The 27,860-nt window shown below is 37.9% G+C and overlaps 3 protein-coding genes across 9 annotated transcripts; all 3 read right to left on the bottom strand.

The window, feature by feature from the left end:
* Positions 1–14: 14 nt before the first annotated feature.
* On the bottom strand, positions 15–14,262 carry LOC144033859 (ER degradation-enhancing alpha-mannosidase-like protein 3). The gene is made up of 20 exons (XM_077542219.1): positions 13,445–14,262; positions 13,310–13,355; positions 12,950–13,050; positions 12,121–12,160; positions 11,909–12,021; positions 11,656–11,809; positions 10,557–10,691; positions 10,143–10,248; positions 9,232–9,329; positions 8,973–9,098; positions 8,799–8,882; positions 8,124–8,207; positions 7,736–7,860; positions 7,141–7,306; positions 5,261–5,418; positions 5,072–5,183; positions 4,815–4,985; positions 3,562–3,727; positions 3,290–3,481; positions 15–2,034 (listed from the first exon to the last, which is right to left on the bottom strand). Exons 1-20 carry the CDS (start codon positions 13,540–13,542, stop codon positions 1,901–1,903), a joined length of 2,409 nt encoding a protein of 802 aa, XP_077398345.1. The 5' UTR covers positions 13,543–14,262; the 3' UTR covers positions 15–1,900.
* Positions 14,263–14,994: 732 nt separating this feature from the next.
* Positions 14,995–17,625, bottom strand: LOC144034240 (uncharacterized). The gene is made up of 2 exons (XM_077542868.1): positions 17,194–17,625; positions 14,995–15,544 (listed from the first exon to the last, which is right to left on the bottom strand). The coding sequence occupies exons 1-2, from the start codon at positions 17,414–17,416 to the stop codon at positions 15,210–15,212; spliced, it is 558 nt and encodes a 185-aa protein (XP_077398994.1). The 5' UTR covers positions 17,417–17,625; the 3' UTR covers positions 14,995–15,209.
* Positions 17,626–17,762: 137 nt separating this feature from the next.
* On the bottom strand, positions 17,763–27,487 carry LOC144034239 (bone morphogenetic protein 6-like). Of its 7 annotated transcripts, none has more exons than XM_077542866.1 (6): positions 27,469–27,487; positions 24,239–24,562; positions 22,819–22,952; positions 22,663–22,743; positions 21,515–21,636; positions 17,763–20,261 (listed from the first exon to the last, which is right to left on the bottom strand). In XM_077542866.1, the coding sequence occupies exons 2-6, from the start codon at positions 24,349–24,351 to the stop codon at positions 20,118–20,120; spliced, it is 594 nt and encodes a 197-aa protein (XP_077398992.1). In that variant the 5' UTR covers positions 24,352–24,562; positions 27,469–27,487; the 3' UTR covers positions 17,763–20,117. The 7 variants fall into 7 exon arrangements, with proteins under 7 accessions (XP_077398992.1, XP_077398988.1, XP_077398989.1 ...); XM_077542862.1 differs by lacking the exon at positions 27,469–27,487 and adding an exon at positions 26,505–26,863; XM_077542863.1 differs by lacking the exon at positions 27,469–27,487 and adding an exon at positions 26,294–26,380.
* Between the last annotated feature and the right edge of the window lie 373 nt (positions 27,488–27,860).

Below are 27,860 nucleotides of genomic sequence, written 5' to 3'. Positions count from 1 at the left end.
AAACAAAACAAAGATCATAATTTGTTATTTATTGACTGCCTTTGCTCTGAGAAAGGAGCCTTTTATGCTTTTTTTTTTTTTTTTGGCACATTTCAGCCACCGATGACAGCTCAGGAAACTGCTGACGGCAGTACAAAAACAAGAAAAATATTATCAATTTCTATGCATGAACAGCAACAAGCACAGTCCTGAGGTATAAATGTTGTTCAATTCCCACTCAATGCAAACACAAGATGCATTCTGTCATAAGGATTAGTGAACAACACTAACAACAAAAACTTAAAAATCAGCAGCATGATGGAAAAGTTCCACTGTGCAAACAAAAGGAGAGAAAAAAAATTATATTCTTCACAAGCCAAACATGCAACATAATGAACATACTGGATGAGAACAACACATTTATGTTGAATAGCTTCCTATTAATTATGAATTGGAAAATAACCTTTACAGTCTTTGCATCATTCTGGCATTCTAATGACCGGACTGAGTTAAGTTTAATATTGACAAACTTCAACACAATTCAAAAAGCTCATAAACGACTAATTAACTTCTTGCATAATGTTGCTTTTCAATAATGATTATTAGGGCCACACTGGAAAAAAATAAGAAAATGGGGTAGATGCCACGGACTTCCGACTTCTGGGTTTTACACATCAGTGCCTTTTCCGCCACGTTCCAACCAACACTCGCACTCGCACCCCCACCCCTGCGCCCCCCAACCGCGCGTCTCGGCTATCTCGCACCTGCCAACGGGAACGCGCAACCAAGGGGCGCAAACGCGGAAGTGCAAGTACTGGGACGCGGCCCACACGTCGCAAAACAGAAACGGAACCAAAGTTGATGGGTGAAAACTCGAAAGTCGGAAGTCCCGCCTCCACCGTGGCATATAGTCCATTACAAGAATATAGTCATAAAGTTATGAGCACAAAGTTGTAATATTACAAACAAAAGATGCAATTTTTTGGAAGGTAGTCATTTTATATAAACTCCAAATATTACAAGAAAAAATGTTGGCCAATAAAGTTGAAAAATTAGCAACGAGGAAAAGTGTCACCATTTTTAAAATAGTCACATTATTTTAGTCTTGTAATTTTCCTTTTTTCCCACCCAAGTGTGGCCTTAATACTCCTTTTTAGCACCAAGAACTAACCTGATAGCAAATCTGAAAATTGTAATGTAATGCGAATCATTTCAACTCAATATAATAAAGATTGCACACTTAAGTCGCTGGGAAAATACGTAATTGTGCAAAGCCTGAAAATACAAGACCACTTCTTCCTTCTTTGGAATGTGACCCAGTAGGGACAATAACATTGTGGATGTATTGTCAGAAGTGACTGGAATATTATGTCTTTCAGTGAAGAAAATACCAACACGCAATCTCAATCACAGAAATAAAATACTCGTGAAATTCCCTGAAGTTGCGTACAAATACAAATTACACTTATTTAACCTTACGTATTGAAACATGAATTAACCTCCCAGCTAATATTCCTTTTTAATTAACACTTAAGAAAAAAAGGTGCAAAATCTAGATTAAAACATTGCATAAGAACTACCGTACATGAACCCTCCTGGAAGGTGAGGTATCATATTAAGTCCCGAGTGAGTTGTCGAGATCAACAAGAGCGACACGGGAGCTTCAATCAGGCAGCACGAGCCCAGAATAATAAACTGTGAGAACACCATTGGCCTGGATTGACCTACTTTTGTCTCGTCTCAAAAAGGAGTATTAAAAGCTCCATTTTCACTCTCATTGTTAGCGCGTGGCCGTCCGCTCTCTGAGGCTCCTGCGGTCGAGTTTCATTCAGCGGCACGGGTTCGCGTTTTGACACGTGAGTGCGTAAGGCTCATTTGCACACACTACTGTATAGTGCAACGTATGCTGCTCATGTTCATCTCATTGGAGATCTTCACTTTCGTCAAGAAGCAGCTTGATAATGGATTGCTCCTCCTCTTCCTCCTCCTCCTCCTCCGGGTCATCATCTTCAGAAAGTCTCAGTTTAATGTTAAGAACAGGTTGGTCTGTCTTACCTGGATATTAACATGGAGAGACAACAAAAAGGCTTAGGCTCTCAACATTACAGCAAATTTTCTTTCTATATGCCCACACTAGTCTAAACACGTTATTGTGATTAATACGGTTTGTTGAATAATAATTGAGCAAAATAACCCACTTGTTTTCAGTCATTAATAAAAGACATGGCCCCAAAAACTGCAAACGTATTTTTTTTTAAAAATCATTTATTCTCCCTATTATGCCATTGATAAACTAAGTAAATGAAAACTGAAAATCCATGCGAGGTGAAAGTTTTATTGTTGTCCACTTGGTGTTGAATGAGTATAGATTTTAAAAAGCACAACGTGGCTGGTAAGTGACGTGGGTGTCGGTGAATGAGTCTCACGTTGGCTGGCTGTTAACCGCAGTGACTTTAGCACGAGGTGTGGCTATCGACAGCTCATGTGTAAATGTGGTAATGTTTTTGTTTATTACGTTCTAACTAGCAATAGTAAAAAAAAAAAAAATTAAATAAAACAATCCCTGAGATTGTGCTTCAATCCTTTTTGTCATCAAATTGAGGCTAGGTTTTAAAAAAAACCAAATCAAATCTATTTTCCTTTTCAAGCCGATATCGATTCATAAAACATGAACGGATTATTTTATATATATGTTTTTCCCATACATTCCCTGTTTTTATTTATTTACTGTTCACAAAAACTAAAACTAAAAATTAAATTAAAAAAAATAAAAATAAAATAATAAAAAAAATAAAAATAAAAAAATAAAAATAAAAATAAAAATAAAAATAAAAGGCCTGACTTATTGCACTTTAAGACAATTCAGAATCTTTTGTATTTATATTTACAATTATTGAATTGGATTGTGAAAATATTTTCACCTCATCCTTGGTGAAGGCAAGGGTTGTGTAACGCTTAAGTGATTATAACACGTGTTGTTTCATTAACTAAATCATTTGACCAGTTACTGCTTCTGCAAAATATACTTTGGAATTATTTGTGGAGTTTTTATCAGGTTCTTGACATTTAAGAAGAATAGATGCGCCATAATTAATCAATATATGATTGAATCGAATTAAAAAAAAACAAAAAAAACAACTAAATCAAATCGAACTGAACCCGTGAATCAAAATCGAATCGATTGAGGAAATTTGAATCGATACCCAGCCCTACATCAAATTTTTCATGTTATTTGATTAATTGTTGCAGCCCTGGGACTCTAAATAGCAATAACAAGTTGAACACTGACAATCTTTTCCTCTCGTCTCACCGTGTCCCAGCTGCCTCTCGTTAGGCAGCAGCAGCACTTCTACATTGCAGTGTTCCTCCAGGGCTGCGCTGAGCACGGCGCCCTCGCGGCTGAACAGGAAGACCAACGGCAAGGCGATGTCGTCGGTGGAGCCGCCGTCGCCGACCATCTGGAAGAGCGGCGTTTCCTCGCTGTTGCTTCCTTCCCTGTGGTCTAAAGGAAGACAATGACGGAATTATTGATGAAGATTGCATTTGAATTCCCGACTGCGGTGAAAATGACTTGAGGCGCACCGATGAAGATGACTCCTATGGCGCCCGCCTCCTGCAGCCAGCGTGCTTTTGCTGCGAACATGCAGTCGCCACGCAGCGCCAGGGCAATGTGGCCTTTAAGCTCAGCTGGATTTTCTAGTGGCCCGCATGCTGGGTAAGGGGACGCCTTTGCTATGCTGCCCTTCACCTGCCACATAGAGTATGTTAAAGAACAACAGTGGATGTCAAAAGTCAGAGGTTATTGACGTCAAGAAAGTATGGCATGTTCAAAGTTCAAAGGTCGCTTATAGGTGTCATGGGTGCAAGCAAATTGTGGCGAAAGTGGGGGTGGGGTCGTTTTTAACTCATGTAAAGCACATAACTCTTTGACTGCCAAAAACGTTAAATAACGTTTAGTAAAATCCTATGGAGGAGTGCCAAAGACGCTAAAAGACGTTTTTTTCAAAACAGAGGTGAAACTAACCATTTTCTATTGCTGATTACTCAAAAACGGAATAAGGTAGAAACAAACTTTTTTTTCTGATGAAAGATGACAGTCCAATCTTTCATTTGGTAGTATGTGTGTTTCCATAGTCCAAACACATAATTTTCTGTGGACCTTGAAAGATCAGTCAAAATGCTTAAAATCAGCTGGCACCCACGGCATCCCTTTTCTGAAAACGTCTGGCAGTCAAAGAGTTAAGGTTTCCTTTTTGTATGAATAGTGCTATATAAACAAAGTTTGATTGAAGCTAATTGAAGACAGGGCTCTTTGATTCAACAATACTTTTACAGGTACTTTTTATTTACCATTTCATTTTGAAATCTATTTTATTTTTGCCTACAATTTAAAGTTAATGTCTGTAAGCCATTTAACGTATTCACAGTAGAAATGGCTGTTTGACGTCTATGCTCGTCAATGGCAGAGAATGATTTAACATTTCTTCTGTACCAAATATTCTACATTTTCTTTAAAAAATAAAATAGAGGGGTGGCATGGCTTAGTGGTAGAGTGGCCGTCTCCCATCCGTGAGGTTGTGGGTTCGATCCTCCCCCCTGGTAACCATGTCGAAGTGTCCTTGAGCAAAACATTGAACCCTGATTTGCTCCCAGTCCATTAAAAAAAAAAAAAAAAAAAATAGGATGTGTTAAATAGGAAACAAATTTTATTTACAAAATATTTTTGGTAGTAATTTTAGAGCTGTAATTTTAAGACTGCAATATTTTCAATGAGGGTCATCATACCGTCATAATCTACATATCAGTCATGTCTAATTGTGCCACGGGAAACTTACGCCGTGCTCTCGCTTGGTCAGGTCCATTCCAAACTTGGCCGGGCCCGCCGAAAGCACGGTCCTCCCCAGGAATGGAGGGGATATAAGCTGCACCACATGAGGCACCACTTCCTCCTCCTCAAGTGTTTGCCTCACCTTAGCCACAAATTTCATCCGGTACACCTCTTTGTGCTCCAAAAAAAAAAAGAAGAAAAAAAAGTAGATTTTTGCAAAGTTGCACTTTGTGTTGTCCCCACATTAAACCCAGCACCAAGTACCTTGCTGGTGTCTCCAGTGCTGAAATGATTCAGTGGAGTGAGAGAAATGCCCATTCTTTTCAGGAACTCCACTGGTTCGATGCCACTATCATGAAGTGGTAATTCAATTTCTCTGTACGCAAACATTAAACGTCACAATAGAAACATAACAGGAAAACAGCCTCCATTTCAAAACGAAAAAAGTCCCACCTGATTGGTAAGGGGTGGACAGCTCGCCCCACGCCCGTCAGATACTTGTAGCTGTCCCGGATGCTTTTGGCAAATGAAGGGTTGTTTGGGAACAATGTGTCTGTGCTCGGGCAGGTGTATGTAAACAGATCCTCTTCATGGGAGGCGGCGTGAGTTCCCTAAAGCATCGTGCAAACAAGTTTCAACGCGCACTCCAATTAACAACATTGCAGCAGTTATCTGTACTGTACAATCAAGCAATGTAAGTAATCTTGTCAATTACGTATTTCAACGGCGATGGGAAGTGGAGCGTCTGATGCCGCTGCAGTGTTAAAAGTCAAACTTGGAAACAACTTTACTGATGCGCAACCAACAGTTGATGGCATATTTGAGATCAGCCCTGTTTGTTGGTCCACTGGGAGAAACGGCTGCATTTTGTTCAACTGCTGATTATAAAAGACTGGAAAAAGAAAGAATCAAACTTTTTCTCCTTGTGAAAGGAGATAGTCTATTCAGCCATTTGGTTGAGTCACTGTAGCCATATATAATCATTGAACACAATATCCTGCGGTTCATGAAAAAGTGAAATACAGACGCTCCCCTACTTACGAACATTCGTGTTACGAACAACGGTACATACGAACATGTCTGCGCGCATGCGCGCATGTCAAAAAATGTTCGGAAAGAGATGCTGTAAGTTAGATTTTTTTATTGCGCACCTTTTTCCAAGTAGTGCTTCTTTCCGCCGCTAATACCGACGCTTGGCGCTGTGAGAGCTCACCCAGCATTGGAGGCTCAGCAACGTGTCGAGGAGGAGGAAGAAGAAGAAGAAACGCCTGTCGCTCATAGATAAAGCCATCGCACTCTTCGAGCAGCAAGACCCAAATATTGAACGTTGCACAAAGGTTGCAAATCAATTGAATGATGCCATACAGTGCTACCGCATCATTTATGATGAAAAAAGAAGAAAACTGTGCAATCGTTGTTAGATCGCTTCTTTCGGCCAGTTTCTAGTAAATCCTCCAAGGAAGATACTCATCAACCCTCATCTTCTTCTCCGCGACCCTCAACTTCTTCCTACATTGAAGTTACGGAGGAGGAAGTAACTTTTGAAGCCGATTCCAGCGACGACGAAGAACCTCTCATGATATAAAATCCTCCTCTTCCTCCTCCTCCATCAAATCCTTAAGCATCGAGTACATCTTCCAAAAGTAAGTTAAACTTCATTTTATTTATCTTATTACGTACATGTACATACTGTGTGTGTGTCTCTCGCTCTCTCTCTCTAACATACGTAGTACAGTACTGTACGTATTCTCTTTAAACATCAATTATAATACAAAATATAGCACTGAAGCAACTTACGAACAAATTCACCTTACGAACGATCGCTCGGAACGTAACTCGTTCGTAAGTTGGGGAGCGTCTGTAGCTCTAAAATGGCTGGCAGTGAATGACTTAAATGCAGCTTGTGACAGATCAGCCTTGAGTCTTTTTGCATTGGTGCTCCATGTACAAATGATTCCAATATGCGATCCTATAACACCCACGGCTCCTCTTATGTTGCTGATTCGTGTAAAACATGTCTTTAATGCATCTCTGCAGTATACGGCGGTGCCTCGAGATACGAGTTTAATTCATTCTGCGACCATGTTCGCAACTTAACACTTCTCTCAAATGAAATGAGTAAAAGTATCAATAATCTGTTCTAGCCTACCTACAAACCACCATAATAGCAGTCTTTTATATAAATAAAAAAATATTATAATACAGTCATACAGTCAAACGAAAAATAATAATATAAGGCTGAGTCAGCTCACTCATAAGTCAATGTTGCACTTGACATACTACACTATACACTTTACTATATGCGTGTGTCTGCCATCGATGAGCCCACTGACCGTTTTGTTGCCTTGACAAGATGGCTGCGAGGTGGAAAGAGACACGGGCAGAAGGTGGGCTTCCGTGGTAAAGATGTAGTCGTCAATATTGATGGGAAGCTGTGTCTTCTCCGTGAACAGAAGGTACAAGTATTTGAACATCTCCGCCAGAAAGAATGAGTCCATCCTACGCATAAAATAGAAATGTTTTGACTAATTAACTTGCAAAACGACACAATCGGCTCACCGGTCATACTTTCGATATTTGCACCTAGCAAACAAAGAAAAAGTAGCATTTGTGCGATTACCCACTTTGTATTTTGTCTATCAATTTGTCATACTATAAAAGTACTTCCTGTCATATCACAAAGTCGTCACAAGATGGCAGCATCTTACCCCTTTTTCCATAAAACCATCTGCCCCGTTAACTGTCGTCAATAGTCTTCAAATGGTGAGTAGTTTTACTTTATTGTAGTTATGTTACAACTTCCGAACTTCTCAGACTCATTAACTTTTACATGCTGACCAGCCCAATAAGAAGAACAATAAGAACAGTTGAATCAATTAAGGCGCTCTTTTACATGGTGACCAGAGCTAGCCCAGTAAGGACAGTTACCTGTCTTCATGTGTCCCAGTGCGGACATCTTGCACAGCGGCAAACCCACAAGGCACTCTGGCATAAGCATTGAGTTTTTCCACAATGGACTGGCCCACTCTGAGGTAGTAGGGGTCGCCGGTGGCCTGCAAAAGAGGATCTTGACTTCACTCCTTACCATTATTATTATTATTATTATTAATATCATCATCATCGGTTCTTAGAATTAAATAAAGACTACACTAAAATATTTAAAAATGATCCGTTCTTTACAATGAAATACAAATGCATTATATAATATTTTAAAATGTTGTCAATTTTACTCGTGCTTAATTTTGTGATTTTTTTTCTTCATGTGAGAATCACTGCACTACATAATAACGTGGTTACTATCAGTCAGCTTGGTTACCTTATAGAGGTAGTAGGTGCTTTCTGCAAACTCTGGTCTCAGGAGGTGTTGGCCCCAATGAACTCGTAATTCTGTGGTAAAAGCCTACAGAGAAAATAATGAAAATAACTATTAGTCCAGACGCATGAAGTAGACGGAAGAAAATATAAACAGCGCAGTAAAAAGATTCATAATGATTGAGCCATTTAAGTTGGCTAAAATCAAAATATTGAATACTGAATATTGAAAAAAAAAAAAAGGAAAAATATGCTGATTTTATTGTATTTTTAAATGAAATTTGTGCTGGACCAGTTGAACTTGGGATGGCTCAAGAGAGTCACGTAAATGGCCTCAGTTCACTATAAATGTAGAACCCTGGTATAATGCACTACACACGTATTTCATGATTTTTTTCATTATCATTTTTTATAATTATAGCTAATGAAAACCAAAGATTCGCAATGTCAAGAAACTTCTATATTGCAAGGGAATATCGGCAATAAAAAACAAAAAATAATCTAGAAATTTGTCTTCTGGAAAGTATTTTGTGGTTTTAAATGAAGCTGTGTAATCTAAAAAAAAAAAAAAAAAACACTCTTAATTTTCTAATTTATTGGATTGACCTGTGTACAATCACACATTGAGAAATGCACTGAGGACCTTTTAATTGTATTTTTATCTTCTTTTTTTTTTTACCTCTGGAAGAAACTTGTGCTGTTTGGTGACTTGGTACAGCATCTCATGGGTTTCAATGGCTGGTTTCAGATCTCCTCTCAAAACCTGTGCAAAATGATAGAAAACAGCTGCTGATGTTTTGACAACAGGTACTTGTGACTCTTTCAAAAAAAAAAAAAACAATAACGAACAAACCTGTAAGCCAGGAAAAAAGGCCAGCAGCGAGTCCATCCAGCTGCGCACACTCACAGTCGGGTTGTGCATGTGCACGTTGAGCAGCAGGGGAGGCTGACTGATGTACTTCATAATGGCACTGTAGTGCTGTAACAGGGCAAACATCGTGAAAAATACAGTTGGTTAAGACTGAGAATGTTAACTCGCAAACTATAAACAGGCGGGGGGGAAAAGGGCAGTAGAGAGGTGCTTGAATAGAAAATGACAACGGAGAACCTACAACGTTAAACCTTTCCAAAAAAACATCGTCTCCCAGAAGAATGTAGGCCTTCATTAAGTATTCATAGTACGAGTCGATGCCGGCACCGACTCCGCTGTCTGCAAACACAAATTACAGTTCGGATCAGCGTACCGCGGAGCAGTTTGGAATACTAAAAGCATATTCGGCTAATATGACACAGCATAAGCCATCGATGCATTCAACGTCGGTCACTTGAGGTCGCCGTCCTCACGTTCCAACTATAATATCTGTGACTTCATAAACGTATGTCTTTAAAAAGGTGGGGGCACGCACGCACATACACATATTCACCCACATACAAAAAAAATAAAAATACAAAAAATATATATATATAAAAAAATTTAACTCTTTGACTGCCAAAAACGTTAAATAACGTTTAGTAAAATCCTATGGAGGAGTGCCAAAGACGTTAAAAGACGTTTGTTTCAAAACAGAGGTGAAACTAACCATTTTCTATTGTTGATTACTCAAAAACGGAATAAGGGAGAAACAAAAAAAAATTTCTGATGAAAGATGAGAGTCCAATCTTTCATTTGGTAGTATGTGTGTTTCCATAGTCCAAACACATAATTTTCTGTGGACCTTGAAAGATCAGTCAAAAGATCAGTCAAAATGCTTAAATCGGCTGGCACCCACGGCATCCCTTTTCTGAAAACGTCTGGCAGTCAAAGAGTTAAAAAAGGAGCGCAATGATGTCAAATCGGTAAAATTACCGAATGAACAATACTGAGCTCTCCAGAATTTAAAAATAAAATAAAAATAAATAAATAAATAAATAAAAAAGGCGGGGGCTGGCCTGGTGAGTGACATGGCAGTAAGCAGAATCGTGTAGCGATCCTCGATATGAGGAAGTATAGTACGTGTGCATGTGTGTGTTCACGTTGCCTCACCACGTCTGACCCATTCCCCATTATGGATATTAATGACTGTCCCGACCAGGTCACTTCCTTTCTGTCGCCTCTCCCAGAGGACATCCAGAGCTCTCCGGGCATGTTCCTATAAAACAGTAAGATTTTTTTATTTTTTATTTTTTTGTTTTTTTAAATAACCATCAGTTAGAAGAATGCACATGATTGGTCTGTGAGGTGCATTTATCTATGAATTTTGATTCATCATGAGACTGCATTATTTTATGTTATTTTTTGTTTTTATGTTATGGTTTATGCACGCAGCAATGGTTGCAAAGCCGAGTTGAGTATGCACAAAAGAAGAAAAACACACTTTTTTAAAAAATGATTTTACCTTAATGACTCCTTTGGCAAAACTACTGCTTGTCAAAACAAAAAGAGCTTTTGCTTAAGTACCTCAAACACAGATTCTCCTGACAGTCTGCTCAGGGCTGCAAACTCCAGGATCATTGTTCCCGCACAAGCAGTGCAGGTGTCCGACTCGGTCCCTGTGCGTGAAAGTGGGTTCTGCACTCCATAACGCAGATTCACCTAGAAATAAACGATTTTTCAATGTGTCACTTTCAATTTTGAAACATTCACTAGAGCTAAGATGTGTATGAAGTAGCAACATGACAAGTGGCTGCTATCTATGTGGGTTTTTTTTTTTTTTTTTAATGGGAATGGTGGATATTTTAAACAAAAACTTGTCACCTAACATGGAAATGGGGTAAGTTCCCTGAGTAGAAGACCAAACAAACCGGTTGAGTAGAGCGCTGAGAAATAATTAAGTCATACCTTTTCACTGTGATTTGAATATGTTTTTTGACTGGATTTTGTATAGGTGAAAAAAAGACCAAATTTTCCAACATAAAAAAACAAAGATTCTTCAGAACCCATCTTCCAATTTTAAAAATTCTTGATGCACTGTACTCAGGTTGAAGTGACCATTGCAACCGGACACAGCAAGCGTGGCCTTTCAGGCTTCCCATTTAGGAATTAAAAGAAATTTTAAACATTTCTTGACAATAATATGCTATACGTGACGCCACTAGTCTAAACATGACATTCTGATTAATATTCCATTTGTGGAATATGAGTTATGCTGCAAAATCCAGCCATTTTTATCCATCTCAGGGGGCGGCCATTTTGCCACTTGCCATCAACTGAATATGACATCACAGTTGCTCAGGGGACGACCAATCACAGCTCACCTGTTTTCTGAAGCTGAGCTGTGATTGTCTGTTACCTGAGACCTAAGCAACTGTGATGTCATTTTCACGCAACAGCAAGTGGCAAAATGGCCGCCTTCTGATATTGATAAAAAACGGCTGTATTTTGCTGCTTAGCTTAGCTCATATTCCTCTAACGCAATATTAATCAGAATACCACATTTAGACTAATGTGGCTGCATCGAACATATTATTGTCAAGAAAGTTATTGGGGGGGTTGACTTCCCCTTTAAGGACTTAGCTGTGAGAGCTTAAACCAAAGCTGTGAATTCTAAGTGTAGTACCTTGGGGTAAGGAAGGCCACTTGAGGTGTTGAAGGCAGGTAGCAACCTGTGGCCGAGCTCCGTAGCCATGCTGAGGAGCTCGTCATCATACCATTGCATCCTCCCACCACGCTGACGGAGCAGGTCAGCCATCACATGGGCCCCCAAAAGCCCCCTGGAATAATTCAGTGAAGTCAGGAAAAGTGCAACTCCATGGGTCTGTTTTTTTTTTGTTAGTTTTTTTGTATTGCATGTACAAAGTTAGCATATTTACCCCAAAACTCTGATGTTGGTCTCAAACACTGATACCACCACGTCATTGTCCAGGCGCACATCTCGCACCGCTTTCCTCACGGCATCTTCAAAGTCATCCAGCTTGTTTAACACCTTCCAGAATACAAAGACACAAAGGGACGTATGTCATGAGCGGATCATTATTTTAGGGAGGCTAAAGAGACAGAACAAAGGAAGCAAGCAAGAACTCACCACCAGGGTGTCGAGAGTATCGATCAGTGTAAGTGAAAACCTGGAAAAGGGGAAGGAAAAGGGTCACAACCTCATCCAGGCTTACAATTTCGGTTTGTAGTTCATCCCAAAGTTGTTTGATGGGTTCAGGTCAAATTCATTCACACCAAACCTTTACAAACGTTCCTTTAAGAACATTGCTTTGTGCATTATGTGTACTAACAAGAGCTTTCGTCAAACTTTTACCCCAAAGATGGAAGCACAAAATTTTCTAGAAATTTCTCAGTAAGATTAAAATGAATTAAGACTTTACTAACTTTTACCCCAAAGATGGAAGCACAAAATTTTCTAAAAAATTCTCAGTAAGATTAAGATGAATTAAGACTTTACTGTGGTATCTATGATTTGGCTTAAAAAGGTGGGGCCTGCACTGGTGAGTGACGTGGGTGTCAGCGAATGAGCGCTTATACAGCAGCAGCTGTATCAACCCTAGGGGCATTACAATATGTTCTATTAGTGATGGCAGGCTACACCAAATTAGCACACATTCATATGTTACCTTGTGTTGGCAGACACAATGCAATTTTAATACTACTTTTTCAATGTAAAAATAAAATAAAATCATATTTTTGACATTGCTTGTCTTTCATGGGCTCTTTCCTCCTGGCTCACCACCATCGTGCCAAATTATTTTTTACAAAGTAGTGTGTGTGCATGCATCAAAACATGATATAGTCCTTGTGGAAAAAGGATCCCTACAAAGTTTCAAGGCAAAGATTATGCTCAATCTTTTTTTGTAATCAAATTTTCGGCGCCACTCGACGAATCATTGCAGCCCAAATATACATACTTCCCCAAGGAGTCGTCGATGTCTCCACGGTTAGGCTCCTGGCCTCGTACTCTCCCTCTGCAGCTTAGAGGCATCAGCTCATCTGCTGGATAGGCGTATTTCTGGAACGCAGAACAAAATATGCAACTTTATGTTGATGTACAGGATCTCTTTGGTTGAGTCTATCTTTATAGTTTATACATTAGTACAGTGTGGTATAGTAGTAATAGAAGTTTGGTCTTGGCCTCATCGGTTAGTCCCTGGTTTACAACAAATATCCATTCCAAGGCAACAGTTAGAAGATTTTGTAGTATATAGCAAAGCAACAATAACACACTGGAAATGTCATAAGTATAGTAAATAATAGTAATTTCTACTTACCATGTAACTGCCATAAGCATGATCGAACATCTCAACAATTCGATCCCTAAAAAAAAAAAAAGAGAGAAAACTTACATCAAAATAAAAAGACTTTTGACAGTAACTCCAAGCTGTTCTAAGCCCAAAGTGTCTGACCTGATTGTGTTCTTCTCCTCTTTTGTCATGTGTTGATTGTCCTGACATCTCACCCAGGCAACAAGACCGACGATCAGTAATATTTGAAACCAACACATCTTCACTTATTTGGTAGTAAACTTGCGGCTGGAACATCAGTGGATGTAGGCTCTCTCCCTCCCCCGGGTTTCCAGAGAGCTGGATCAAGTCATGTTGAGGTCTCACCACGTGAACGGGGTCGTTCAGATCGCCATTATATAAACAATGAAAGCAATGCGAGGCTAGCTAACCTGACAGTCGATTACCCGACAAAAACACAACCGAAAGACACTAGCCACTTGGCTAAAAAAAGTCAATATGAAAGTGTCAACAAAACCACTAGACTGTGACAAAAAAAATGGCTAACATCCACTAGCCACGTATGCCCATTGCTAGCAAGTAGCATCCTATGTTTGTTCGCAATGCTAGCGTGGAAGCTAGGCGTAGCATGAGGAAGTACCGCGTCAAAAAAAAACCAAAGTGTGAGTCTTACAGGTGAACGGCCGGGGACACTTCGCCAGGAAATACCCCGGCCATACCGGTCCCTGGCGTCCAGCAGCGAGCTGTCAAAACTCAAGACATCCGGGAGGCAGTTCTCAGTCCTCAGCTATGTAGGGAACGCCATGAGCTTGTTGTGTTGGTGACGTCACAACGTTTATTATGGCCAGGGGCCCAGGAGTCCTCGAATACAAAGCTTAAAGGTCCACACACACACTAATGAAATACATAGATGAGTCAAAGCTATGATACTGTAATATTTCACACAAAATGTCCTTTTCGTTAAAAGCAACACAATTACAAAACCCTCAAGTGTTGGCTGGGACGGGCCTGATGATTGGTGAGCGTGTGTGACATAAAGATGAAAGAGCAAATTTGGATCAAGTTCAGTCAGTCACTGAGCACTTAAAACAAAGCACAAAGTACAAGCAAGGAAACTAGATGGACACATAGTCAGTCAGGGTGTGTAGGAGTAAGTACTGTATGTTTATGTGTGAAACTCAACTCAAAACACACTTGTTTAAAACTGCCTACCGAACTTAATGCCACTTTGCACTGCGACCAGCCCAACCCCATCCTTTTTTTTTTTAAACTGTGCTTTTAATCAAATAGTTTTAAAAATTGTATGGTGTCCTTGAGTGTCTAAAATATAAATATAATGCATCATTATTATTATAATTAAAATAACTACATGCATTTATGTGAATATATACGTATGTGCATATGTATGCATATATGTGTCTATATATTGTACACGTGTGTATTATCATTTACATAATGTAAGTAAAATAAATGCTGTCGATGTATACACATATTTTGAATGAATAAAAAGACACTTCCTGAATTAACCACAAGATGGCAGTCTTACGCCGTTTGTTGATTTCCTTTGCAAGCAAAGCAATCTATTCCTCTAATGACTTACAATTAGTTCATTAGACTCTTTTACGTGATGATGATTTTGGGTTATGAAACACTTTTGATTATGGCAAAAACATCCACAGACACACACACAAGCACACAAAAATATCCACTCGTACTTGCATAGATTTTTATTATTATAATCAATGAATTTAACAGAAACACATTTATCAAACAATTTTCAGGCTTCTATAATTGCGATGTGATAACGGTGGTATGAATGAACAGATTCATTCAGATAAATCCCCACAGAAGGCCACTAAACGCATCGCCCACCACTGGCATATTAGCAGCATGACTGGACACGTCCCAATTGGGAGTGTCCCTCGTCTCATATCGGAGTCGGACTTCTCTGCCAGTATGTGACCAGATAAGGGGGACACCTCAGGGTTGCCGGGCTATCCCGCTGTCCGACTACCTCCACACAGAAGGAGTCGACCCTCCTGCCAGGACCAAAGTGCTCGCTGACGTCGTAGCGGAGGCCGCAGGCGTCCGGTACGGTGATGGGATCGGTGTGCGCGTTCAGAGCGTTGGCTGCCCACCTCACCTCCAACGCCTCCGGGGTAACGGCTGACGTGTGGATGGGCAGCACCACGAAGGCGTGCTGGAAGCTCTCGTGCACGTTGCACTTGATTGTGGTGGCCCAGCAGTATTCCCCAAGGTCTCCTGGGAAGAGGGATGGCGGATGAAGACCTCCAGATAAGAAAAAGCTGCAGCAGTCCGTTTATTTTCATGCGTGGTCAGCCTCTAAAGCATCTTTTAAATCAGCTGTGTTGGAGGAGGGAAACATCTAAAACATGCAGGATAGTGGCCCTTGAAGACCTGAGTTGCTAAACCTAACCTCTGGAGCTTCCACTAGCCTGAAACCTTACCCTGGACCTCGTTCAGACTAGTCTTACAAACCTCTGTACCAAGGGTCACCAAACCTTTTGAAACTGAAAGCTGCTTCTTGGGTATTGACAATTCCGAACATTTCTGATACTTCCCCAATGCAATGCAATACTTCCTTTTGGTGAAAACGATCATCAAAATCTCATCACATTTTAAAATCAAAATAACCCTCACAAATCAAATTACAACCATCCAAAGTCCAATGCTTTTCAATGAGCGGAGAGATTTCTTTCACCGAATCGACCACCATTTTGACATGTGACATCATCTCGGAATTGTCAATTGATTAATGCAAAAGGCAAACCAGTCTGACGTACACTTCTGAAATAACACATTTGCTAAAACTATTTTGGTGTATGTGCCCCCACTATACATGGAAATTTGACGGCCATTTTGCCACTTTCAACAGTTGCTCAGGGCTCAGGTAACGACCAATCACGGCTCAGCTTTTTTAGACTTTTCCGCCATTCTGTCAAATTTCTTATATTATCATTATATGATATTATTTTATTTAAATTTTTAGCTATCAATTTTCTGGATTTTTTTCGGGATTTCTTCTTTAGTTTTTGGACATTTTATAGTTACAGAACTTTTTTTAATTCAATTATCTGACATTTTTGGCAATTTCCTGGACATTTTATGGTGATTTTCTGTTTTTCCTTTTTAATTTTGGACATTTAATGGTCATATATATATATATATATATATACATATATATATATATATATACATACATACATACATACATACACATATATATTGTGTATATGTATGTATATATATATATATATATACATACATATATACATACATATATACACAATATATATATATATATATATATATATATATATACATACATATACACATATATACTAAATATATATATACACATATATACTATATATATACATATATATATATATATACACATATATACTATATATATACACATATATACACATATATATATATATACTATATATACATATATATGTATATATATATACACAATATATATATATATACAGTATATATATATATATATATATATACATATATATATATATATATATATATATATATATATATATATATATATATATATAAAATTAAGCATTTTTTTAGATTAACAGGGAGCCACAGGAGAGGATCTAAAGAGCTCCAAAGTCGCATGTTGCATACGCCTTCTCTAACCCTAAACCCATGCCATGAACCTACTTGAAACCTAAACTCTAGTTTCCAGCCAACTCCCACACTAGTCTCTAACGCCAACTCATACCTTGACCTTCTAACCCTAACCCAAAAATGGAACCCTACTTGCACCCTGGACCAAGTCTCACAGCAATCCTGTCCTGTCCTGGAAATCCCCCTCCCATCCGTAACCTTTATCCCCGCCAAAATGACCGACAGGCCGGTTTTACCTTGAGTGGAGTCCTCTATCCGTACATTTCGGTGGTCCTGTCGCTGCACTTCCCTGGCATAGGTCATCTCAGTGCATTCCTTCAGGCAGTCCGTCAGCTGCGGCAAAGGGCTGGAGAGCGGTTGCAGCAACGTTTCCTTGCCTGAGCACTCAACAGCACGTGAGGCCCGAAGAAACGAAGACTGCACGCAGAACGACATCCACGCGGCCAAATAAGCCCTCATTATTCCGTTTGCTATCAGTCAGACAACTCGGGCCAGGTTTCGCTGTCCTCTCGCAGGGTTCGTTGCTTCACTGCAAGATCAATATCTGGCTTTAGGAGGAGGGCAGTCCGGAACTTGCAACCGTAACACGCAAATGTAAAAAAACGACGAGGATCCTGAAGTGCGCACAACATGTTGCTCTGCCTCTAAGGAGCAGCTGGTTTCCTGGAGTCTGGCGCCAGCATTCATTCCTTGGCTATTTTCCTTCCCCTTGAGATTGTGCATCAAACAGTTTGCGAAATCCTCAAAGCCTGTTACAAACGTCTATAAATAATCCACAAAGACTGCACAAACAGAACATGAGAACCTGATTTTGTTATCTTTTATTAAATGAGAAATGGCAGCGGTGAATCATGAACTCAGTGAGAGATGCATCACCACCGTACATGAAGGCTAAGTTGAGGTGCTATTTGAATACATACACAATGCATAAAAACTTAACGAGTCATACAAAAATACTCATGTGAAGTATAGCTGGAAATTAAAAATACGTGAGAGCAGAACTAGGATAAATGTCAAAAAACAACTTATCACTCAGTAGTGTATAGAGAACTAGAACAAATGATTGGTTATACGGTCACTGACCATTAAAGAAGCATATTTGTTTTTGTTTTTCTTTTCATTTGAAACGCCAAGACAACTCATTCACTGCCATTGACGGCTACATATGTCAAAAATTATTTTTAACTATTTCAATTAGTTACATTTTTTTCCCACTTTTGTTAACAAGAGTATGAAAACCTAGAAAAACATTTTTATTGTCCATTTATAACAGATATAAAATTTGTGATTAATCGTGAGTTAACTATTGAAGTCATGCGATTAATAACAATTAAAAAATTTAAATCGCCTGACGTGATTAAAAAAAAAAAAGATTACTAAAAATTAGGGGCGGCAGGTGATTACATTTTTTTTTATCGTAATTAATCACATGAATTCCCTAGTTAACTCACAATTAATCACACATTTCATATCTGTTCTAAATGTACAATAAAAAAAATCTAGATTTCATACTCTTGTTAACAAAAGTGGAAAAAAATGTTAAACTAATAGAATTTTTTACGTCTATAGCCGTCCGTGGCAGTGAATGAGTTAAGAGTATACATGTCTCCACTAGGAATTTCTTCAGAGAGGGACCTTTTAATTAAAAGTCTTTTAAAAAAGGAAAATATGTGAATATTTTACTAAATAAAATTCCTACATTTGATCAAAGTGATCTTAAAAAGCTTTTTAAATGTCTTATAGATTTAAGAGTTATGTCTTATATAATGTCAATAAAGGCCTCAAAAGGGGAAGTCAACTTTCATTATTTCTTGACAACAATATGTTATATGTGACCTTACTGGTCTCAACACGACATTCTGATTAATATTAAATTTGTGGAATAAGAGTTATGCAGCAAAATCTAGGGGGGCGGCCATTTTGCCACTTGCTGTAGCGTCGACATCACAGTTGCTCAGGGCTCAGGCACCGACCAATCATAGCTCGCCTGTTTTCTGAAGCTGAGCTGTGATTGGTTGTTACCTGAGACCTGAGCAACTGTGATGTCATTTTCATTCGACAGCAAGTAGCAAAATGGCCGCCTTCTGATATGGATAAAAACTGATGGATTTTGTTGCTTAACTCATATTCCACTAACACATTATTAACCAAAATACCGTATTTAGAATAGTGGGGCTGCATAGAAGATATTGTCAAGAAATTTCTTTTTTTTTATAATTGATCATGTCCAAGATATATGAACATTGTCATATATCATCTTGTTTACTGACTGTCTTAAACCCTAAAAACGATTTAATTTGAATTTCCTAATTGAATGCCTCAAAATTATTTTTAAAAAAAATAGAAAATATAGATTATTGCAAAATGTCTTCAAATATTCAGTGTTTATAGTTATCGAGGTTAATGTGTTAATCTTGTGTTTTGGAGAAAAGACAAACCAAGGACATCCATGCCTTCCATTGGACAGCGCGGATCTATAACAGAACACATTATCTATAGCAAAAACAAATAATAATAATAAAAAAAAAATAAAACGGATTACAGTTCCCGTGCAAATTTGCACATAAAAACAACAAAGTGGCTTCTGCGTGTAAATTGTTAAGACTGTTCAGCATTCACTTGACCGGACGGGCGTCTTTCTCCTGAAAAGGAGAGACTTTTGAGCAGAACAGCAGACCGTTTGGCTCTGGGACGTTTGCACATTTTTTAAGGGAACACTCAGTACCGCACCCGCTGCACCAGACACCATGGAAATCAGGACAAGGATAAAATGAGTGGCAATAAATCCTGAGTGTGCCAAGTGCTTGACATCATGTGGTCGTTTCTAAAAGAGCAACTAGTTGGATTTCTCCGGAAGGTGGATGCGATAGTATGAAGGTTTGAGGATCTGCTGACTTTTAAGGAAGCTTTCTGAGGTTCCCACGCTCTCCTAAGATAAATACACAACCTCAACGAAGGCAGCAGGGTTGCCCAAATTGTGGTTTGGGTCCCCAAAACGGGTCAGTTTTGAGAGGTGGTAATCTATTTTATTAATTATCAATTTCTCGGCAACTGGCTTTTTTTTTTTCTTTCATTTTTTACAGTGCGATATTACGGCAGTACAGAAGCTATTGTAGAGTTTTTAAGTTTAGGAACTGTGGTGCGCTATAAGTGTCAAACGTTACTCTTGAGGAGGCTGCAGGGGGGGCGTGCAGCCACAGCGACGGGTCAGGTGCATGGAAGTGATGACCGCGGTGTTCCATTCGTCCATGTATATGACGTGCACCGCTTCCTGGGTGGTGGGGTGGCAACATGGCGCCTGAAGCTGCAGAAATAGGAACGCGCAGGATGGTTATAAACGCTGGAATATTCTGAACGACTCATGAATCATGAAGATTGTTACTTATTGCTATCGGGCAGATATAAATAGTCTACACACCCCTGTTCAAATGCCAGATTTTTGCAATCTAAAAATAACGAAACCAGGATAAATCACTACCATTAACTCATTCACTGCCATTGACGGCTATAGACGTCAAAAATTCATTAGAACTATTTCTATTAGTTTAACATTTTTTCTACTTTTGTTAACAAGAGTATGAAAACCTGTTGTTTTTTTTGTACATTTAGAACAGATATAAAATTTGTGATTAATTGTGTGTGAACTAGTGAAGTCATGCGATTAATTACGATTAAAAATTGTAATCGCCTGACGCCCCGAATTTTTAATCATCTTTAAATCGCGTCATGCGATTCAAATTTGTAATTGTAATTAATTGCATGACTTCAATAGTTAACTCACAATTAATCACACATCTTATATCTATATTTCAAAAAAAAAAATCTAGGTTTTCATACTCTTGTTAACAAAAGTGTAAAAAAAAAAAAAAGTTGAACTAATAGAAATAGCTCAAATGAATTTTTGACGTCTATAGCCGTCAATGGCAGTGAATGAGTTAATGTGACCAATAATCTCTTCAAGAGGTGTGCACATTTGTGCAACAATGTTTTTTTTGTTGTTTAATTCTACTTCCCCTGTTGAAAAAATGTGAACATTTTATTCAATTGAGTTGTAAAGATTATAAAACACAATAGTAGAAAAGGTGATAAATAAATAAAGTGATTTATCCAGGTCAATTTTTTTTTTTGTAGACTTTTTCTACTCACTGTACATGGGCATGAGGTGTTTGGATGCATTAACTTATTATTTATTATTTGCCATTTAGTTGATGTAATTTTTAGCACACTTATCTTTATAGTTAACCGATTCATTCTGATCAATTTAATTAAAGCAAATTCTGCTGCATTTCCAATATGGCATTTACCAAAACAAGGTGAAAGAATGATAACCAGGTGGCCTTTGGCGAGCTACTTTGTACTGCCAGGTTGCATTCCTTGAGGTTGAGAAGCGCTGAGACTTGCAGCGCTCCAACAATTAAATTGGCAACACTGTGGCTTATCTATTGGCAGCTGCCTGAGCTTTCAAAACACTCAGAGGGTGGGGTTGTGGGAGTAAAAAAACAAAAACAAAAAAACAGCCAGGAGGCAGCAAATCACGCTCATCTGCGGGTAACACACCTGCAAGTCATCACGGTGGGTTGCGTTGGGCTGGGGCCTGCAAGACACGTTATGACCACAGGGGGCGCAGTGCACCAAGGTGATGCTCTGGGGGTAGATCATCCAATTGTCCCAGCCCAGATCTGAAGGGGGAAGAAAAAGAGATAACACAGTGAACATCTGTGGTTAACTCAAAATGCTTGAATCTAAAATCATCTTTCCCCATTGAAAAGAATGGAAATGCCATTGACGGCTATAGACGTCCAAAATTCATTGAAACTATTTCTATTAGTTTAACATTTTTTCCCCACTTTTGTTAACAAGAGTTTGAAAACCTAGAATGTTTAATTTGCGATTAATCGTGAGGTAACTAGTGAAGTCATGCGATTAATTACAAGTAAAAATTATAATTGCCTGACAACCCCTAATTTTTAATAATCTTTTCTTAAAAAAATAAAAAATAAAAAAAAGATTAAAAAAAACAATCATTAAAATTATTTCATTTATTTTTCTTTAAAAAGAAAATATTTTTTTAAATTAGGGGTGTCAGGCAAAACATTTTTTTTAATCATAATTAATCGCATGACTTCGCTAGTTAACACAAATGTTATATTTGCTCTTTATGTACCCAAAACAATTCTAGGTTTTCATACTCTTGTTAACAAAAGTGGAAGAAAAAAAATTAACTAATAGAAATAGTTCAAATAAATTTCTGACGTCTATAGCCGTCAATGGCAGTGAACGAAGAGAGACGATCACAACTGACTAAGCAGCAGCACTAATATTAGCGCCCCCCCCCCCCCCCCCGCCCCCGCAATGGATAAAAAATATGCCTGTGAGTAATTTGTTATAATGTCTCACTGTTTGTGTTTAAATAACAGTTTGTTAGCCTGTCTATGGCGTTTCCCATTAAATGTTAGCATTATGCTAGTGGGCTTATGGCAAAGTTATGTTTGTTTGTTTTTTAAATTCATTGACTTTGTTTTATGCTACTCTTATATAAAAATAAGAGAACGATAATCTTGCGACAGATTTGTGACTTTTTGCTTTATTGTACGCAATATTGACATTTTTTTCATACTTTACTGCTTTCATATTAAGGTCAAAAGTTGCTTTAAAAAAAAAGCACAAAATCACTCTAAACTGGAGAGAGAATCCATTGTGTGTACCTGTCATGGAAACCTCTGAGGTCTTGGCACAGCATCCTGAGGTGTCCAAGCCATCATCATAGGAGGAGGAGAGGGAAGAAACTACGGATGTAGAGATGATATTGAGCATCAAAATTCCAGGGATTCACGTTGTCAACATGCGCACTCCAGTCGTACCTGCCACAGCCTTGAGCCGTTCGGCAGTTCCGCTCCACTGCTTCCTGGCGCCCTCTGGCATCCGCGGTTCGGCCTGCAGGTTGAGGGCATCCAGGAGCTCCTTTCGGATGAACTCCAGAGACTCGCCACGGCACCTGCACGCAAACAGCAACAGTCGCTTGAAAATGATTTTCATGGAAATCTTTAACACACGTAGCTTTGGATTAACATACAACTTCTAACATATGACTTGTAATGAAAAAAAATACATATATTAAAAAAACGGAAGCTTTATTGTAATATTATGAATAAAATAAGAACAAAAAACTTGAGAAAACATAAAAATAGAAATAAAAACATACATAAATATACATAAATAAAATATGACAATTATAATACACAATATGAATGAAAATATTATGTTTATGTATATATATATATATATATATATATATATATATATATATATATATATATATTTATTAGTTCTTTCGTTGTGATATGGACCTTCCTGGGTCTGGAATAAAGTTTATTCATTCATTATGTGTGGGTGGGTGTTTAAAACTATAAATACATATAATTAATGACTATGAAAAACACAGTGTAATGAAAATAAAATATAAATGTAATAAATCAAAAAATACAATGAAAAACAATGACAAAAACCCCTAAAATATTAAAATGATGAATTATAATAAAAATCGACACAAATATTACAATATGAATAAAATATGTAAATATAGTATCTTTAAGACTAATTAAAATATAAATCAACACTTTAAAAAAAAGCTAAATTAAACAAAATATAATTACAAAATAAATCTAAAAAAATTAATTAAAATACATTTTCATATAGAGGAATTTATTTAGATTGATTTTCTATTAATTAATTTGTAGATAATAACAACGATTAATGTAATATAAAATAAAATATTTTCACTAAAAAGGCAAAGCGTTGTGTTGCTTACACTAAGTAAGAATGTGTTATAAATAATGGTTTAAAAAAACAACTTAATGTCCAAATCTATAGTAAAAAATATTCAATACTTCATTTACAAACATACATGTCATTAATTTATTCCCATAAATGCTCAAAATATATTGACAAAAACACAAATGTAATTTTATTTAAGGTTTTTATTTTTAATATTTCGAAAATTATGCTAGAATTTTTTTAAATTATTGGGTGGACACATCACATTTACCTACATTTAGATACGACAACATAAAGATATAAAGTGGCAACAGAAGCTTTTTTTTTTTCATTCATCAGCTCCAATTTGCTGTTGTGTCAATTGATTCTCACACCATACGTAAAGCATGAGTGGGACACCTGCAGCCTGTGCGCCAAAACAACCCTGAAAGAGCGTTCAAGTGTCCCGCTGCGCAACTCTAAAAACATAAACACCTCAGAGGAAACATCTTTAAGAGCGTCGCCTACCTGCTGTTGGAGTCTTGTGCCACGGCATCTTCTTGCTTGGGGGGCTGCAGGACAAACGCAATCACCACGGAGGAGCACATCAGTGCCAACACGGTGATGGAGGTAAAGGACATCTCAGATCTCTGGATGGACGGCGACGGGTGAACACGACAACAGTGGCGGCGGCGGCGGCCTCGGGGGTGGCTTCTTGCAATGGCAGGAGTGACCCGACGGGAGGATGCTGCACAAGGTATTGGTTGTCAGGGCCTGGGAAAAGTGGCTTTTTATCTTCCTGGAGCCCTGCTTGGCCTTGAGATGCTTAACATTGTTGTCCTGTCTCCTGGTCTGTGTGAAAGAGAACATGGAGGATGAGCCAGCACACACACCAAAAAGACAGGAAGGAATAGATTAACAGGCGGGCGGTGGTGGTACGTGCAAGACCACCCACGTGCGCTGTAATGCAGCAAGAAGCCCCAATAAAACAGCATCAAAAGAACTAATTACACGACAGGCATCAAACTCAAGGCCAGACACTCCCGCTGTATTATTTGAGGTGGCCCACACACTAAGCAAATCAAGTGAGTCTACTTTATTCATTGTCAAGATAAATTCAGTACTTAATAAGTGAGGCCCACCTGTTTACATACAGTCGTTATCAAAAGTTTATATACACTTGTAAAAAACATAATGAGCTTCCAGTTATTTCTACAACTCAAAAATTTTCTCTGATAGAATAATTGGAACGGATACTTTGTCACAAAAAAAGATTCATGAATTTTTGTTGTTTTATGACTTCATTCGGAGGTAACTCATTCACTGCCATTGACAGCTACAGACGTTGAAAATTCATTTGAACTATTTCTATTAGTTTAACTTTTTTCCCCATTTTTGTTAAGAGTATGAAAGTCTAGAATTTTTTTTGTACATTTAGAACAGATATAAAATGTGTGATTAATCGTGAGTTAACTAGTGAAGTCATGCGATTAATTACCATTACAAATTTTAATTGCCTGATGCCCCTAATTTTTTTTATTTCTTTTTCTTTTTGTAAATATATATTTTTATTTTTAATCATCTTTTTTTATATAAAGAAAAGATTACATTTTAATCGTAATTAATCGCATCACTTTAATTAATCACAGATTTTATATCTGTTCTAATGCAATTTAAAAAATCTAGGTTTTCATACTCTTGTTGACAAAAGTGTGAAAAAATGTTAAACTAATTGAAATAGTTCAAATGAATTTTTAAACGTCTGTAGCCGTCAATGGCAGTGAACGAGTTTAACAGAAAAAGTGAGCAAATCAGTTGGGTTAAAAATATACATACAGCAACATGAATTTGCCATTTTGGTGACTTACAAAGTTAGCCAATGAAATGAGCTTCATACCATTGCCTCTTAACTTCTTGTGTGTGATTTTAAAAATAAGTCACCTAAAAACAGTCCCACACTGGAGTCTATCCATCAACACTCGAGTCCTTGAAGTCGCCTAGCTCATGCTCCTTCCTCGTAATAATGAGCAAACGTCACATGTGGAGGATGTAACTCAAGTTCAAATATTTCATCACTTTATAATAAAGCACACACACAAAAAGGAGTCATATTAATGACGTGACCTTGAAAAGGCAACAGTATTCCTGACCAACATGACCGCATGTCTGGGAAAGGAGTGATGAGTTCAGGTGGTGGAGGAAATGACAAACTTCACATTCCGTAACAACCACCGTTACCTTTGTAAACTTGTTTCAAGTCAGAAAAAAACTGGTTAAACGGAATTAGTGGACATTTGATAAGGTACAAGTGCACAAGTGAATCACAGCACTGCCCTCGGTTAGCGTAGAGTACGTAACCTAGGCAGCGACCTCAACATTTAAGAGTTTCCAGAAATCAAATGACAAGTGGTTGTTTTAGCCTTTGGTCCTTACTTCCTTTTTCTTTCGTATTTTTTTGTGAAAAGATTATGCTCTGCCAAGGTTCCTTAATGAAAAGCAATATTGAGCGAGGGAATTCGTCGTGTTTCTACCTCCCTGTTGTGACTGCGTGTACAGGCTTTCAATAATATAGCTGCTGCTTACATTGCTTCGCCAGGAGGCAGCTCTGTTTGGCAAAATCAAATATGTGAACACACATGTGTAACTATGGCAAGGGCGACATCTATTGGCAAAGGAAGAACACACGTTTTCTTTATAACAGATAAATTGGCTTTACAAATACAACTCAATTTACTAACAAATGAGGGACGGTTTGATCATGTGACTAGCAAACTGAACCATGATTGGTCGTTACCTGTTTCCTGAGAACGAGTGATGTCATCTACAGGCGATAGTAAGTGGCAAAGTGTGTTTTTAAAGATATTAATTACATTAAAAAATTATAATAATGAAGTTATTGCATTATTGGCAAATTAGCTTACTTCTAAAATGGCTAACTTGAGTTAGTATCCCTTTAAAAAAAAAAAAAAACAGAGAAAAAGCTGTTTTCTTGATATGGAGCCCAGGGGTAGCAGATACAACGAAAACAGCAGAGGCCCCAGAATTGAAGTTCGTGTTACGCCATACATTCACACAACTTTTTGGGCTCGACATAGTTAGCATGAAAGGATTAAAATAATGAAAAGACCTCCGCCGAAGCAAGTGATTGTGAGCGCGACTCCATTCTGGCCAAATGGAACCAACCAGCTGCAGGCCAAGGGCTACTTAAAAAAACATGTGACATCAAACAATTAAAGAAGCCCAAGCTTGCATAACTCAAACGTTTCGATTCATAAAAGCAGCACTCAAGCCTGCACGTGACAAATTTTCAATAATTTGGAACTAATGGAATCCAAACAATCTTGTGCTGAGTCAGAAAAAGTGTCTAATTGATTATACGATTAGACGAACCACCAGTAAGATGAACACAAATTGACCTCTGCCTCACTTCACCTTCCATTTACAACTTGCATAATAAAAAATTGGATACATTCCAGTTTTCTTCAGTTGTTGTAAAACAGGAATTATAAGAGATTATCTTTCCAATTAAAGATGATTTGATGCATATCATATTTTATAGTGGTATGATTTCAATGAGTTTTTGAATCAAAACTGATTGGAATGAGTTAACCCTTTTGTTACATTAACTGTACTCAAAAGTTCATTCTATTGTAAAATGACGAAATTCTCAAAGTGTTTTTTGGGCAAAACAATGTTTCAAATGATTTCAAAAATTGCCCCTTTAAAATAAATGTTTTAACTTTAGCATTTTAGCTTACCTCTGAGTGCTACGGTGACCTTTGCTCCATTCCCACCCAGATTGTGCAATTGTCTTTGTTCATCCATAATATAAGATTTAGATTCAAAGCTCCCATGCATCCGGATACTTCTTAATTTTATTTCATCACATTCCCAATACTTTTGCATCATTCAACTGTTTGACATGTGCAGCTACTAATTTATGCTATTCAGAAACAAAGCTGCTACTGTTTGATTTTTTGTAACGTTGTCGCTGCTATATACACATAGACTGTATCCACCTTTTCAAAAATATTGATTTGGCTTTTAATTTCTATAAGCCATTTTACAGGGACGGCTGTTTAAGATCATTTTCGCCACAAACATGATGCTTGCATGGAATGCTTGTTTTCAATTGTCTGAATGTTTTTTT

This window comes from Vanacampus margaritifer, chromosome 14 (genome assembly GCF_051991255.1).
Source record: "Vanacampus margaritifer isolate UIUO_Vmar chromosome 14, RoL_Vmar_1.0, whole genome shotgun sequence".
NCBI lineage: Eukaryota > Metazoa > Chordata > Actinopteri > Syngnathiformes > Syngnathidae > Vanacampus > Vanacampus margaritifer.
This window is presented reverse-complemented; position numbering and strand designations above follow the sequence as displayed.

Bases quoted from the DNA above. Each gene is read 5' to 3' on its own strand.
- LOC144034240 (XM_077542868.1), bottom strand. From the start codon at position 17,416: ATGAGGGCTTATTTGGCCGCGTGGATGTCGTTCTGCGTGCAGTCTTCG. The intron at 15,545-17,193 runs GTAAAACCGGCC...CCCTCTTCCCAG, and splicing joins GATAGAGGACTCCACTCAAG to GAGACCTTGGGGAATACTGC.
- LOC144033859 (XM_077542219.1), bottom strand. From the start codon at position 13,542: ATGTGTTGGTTTCAAATATTACTGATCGTCGGTCTTGTTGCCTGGGTG. The intron at 4,986-5,071 runs GTACTTGGTGCT...TTTTTTTTGGAG, and splicing joins GCACTGGAGACACCAGCAAG to CACAAAGAGGTGTACCGGAT. The intron at 3,728-4,814 runs GTAAGTTTCCCG...TCTATGTGGCAG, and splicing joins TGACCAAGCGAGAGCACGGC to GTGAAGGGCAGCATAGCAAA.
- LOC144034239 (XM_077542866.1), bottom strand. From the start codon at position 24,351: ATGTCCTTTACCTCCATCACCGTGTTGGCACTGATGTGCTCCTCCGTG. The intron at 22,744-22,818 runs GTACGACTGGAG...CTACATCCGTAG, and splicing joins ACGGCTCAAGGCTGTGGCAG to TTTCTTCCCTCTCCTCCTCC. The intron at 20,262-21,514 runs GTGTGTTACCCG...CTATTTCTGCAG, and splicing joins CCCACCGTGATGACTTGCAG to CTTCAGGCGCCATGTTGCCA.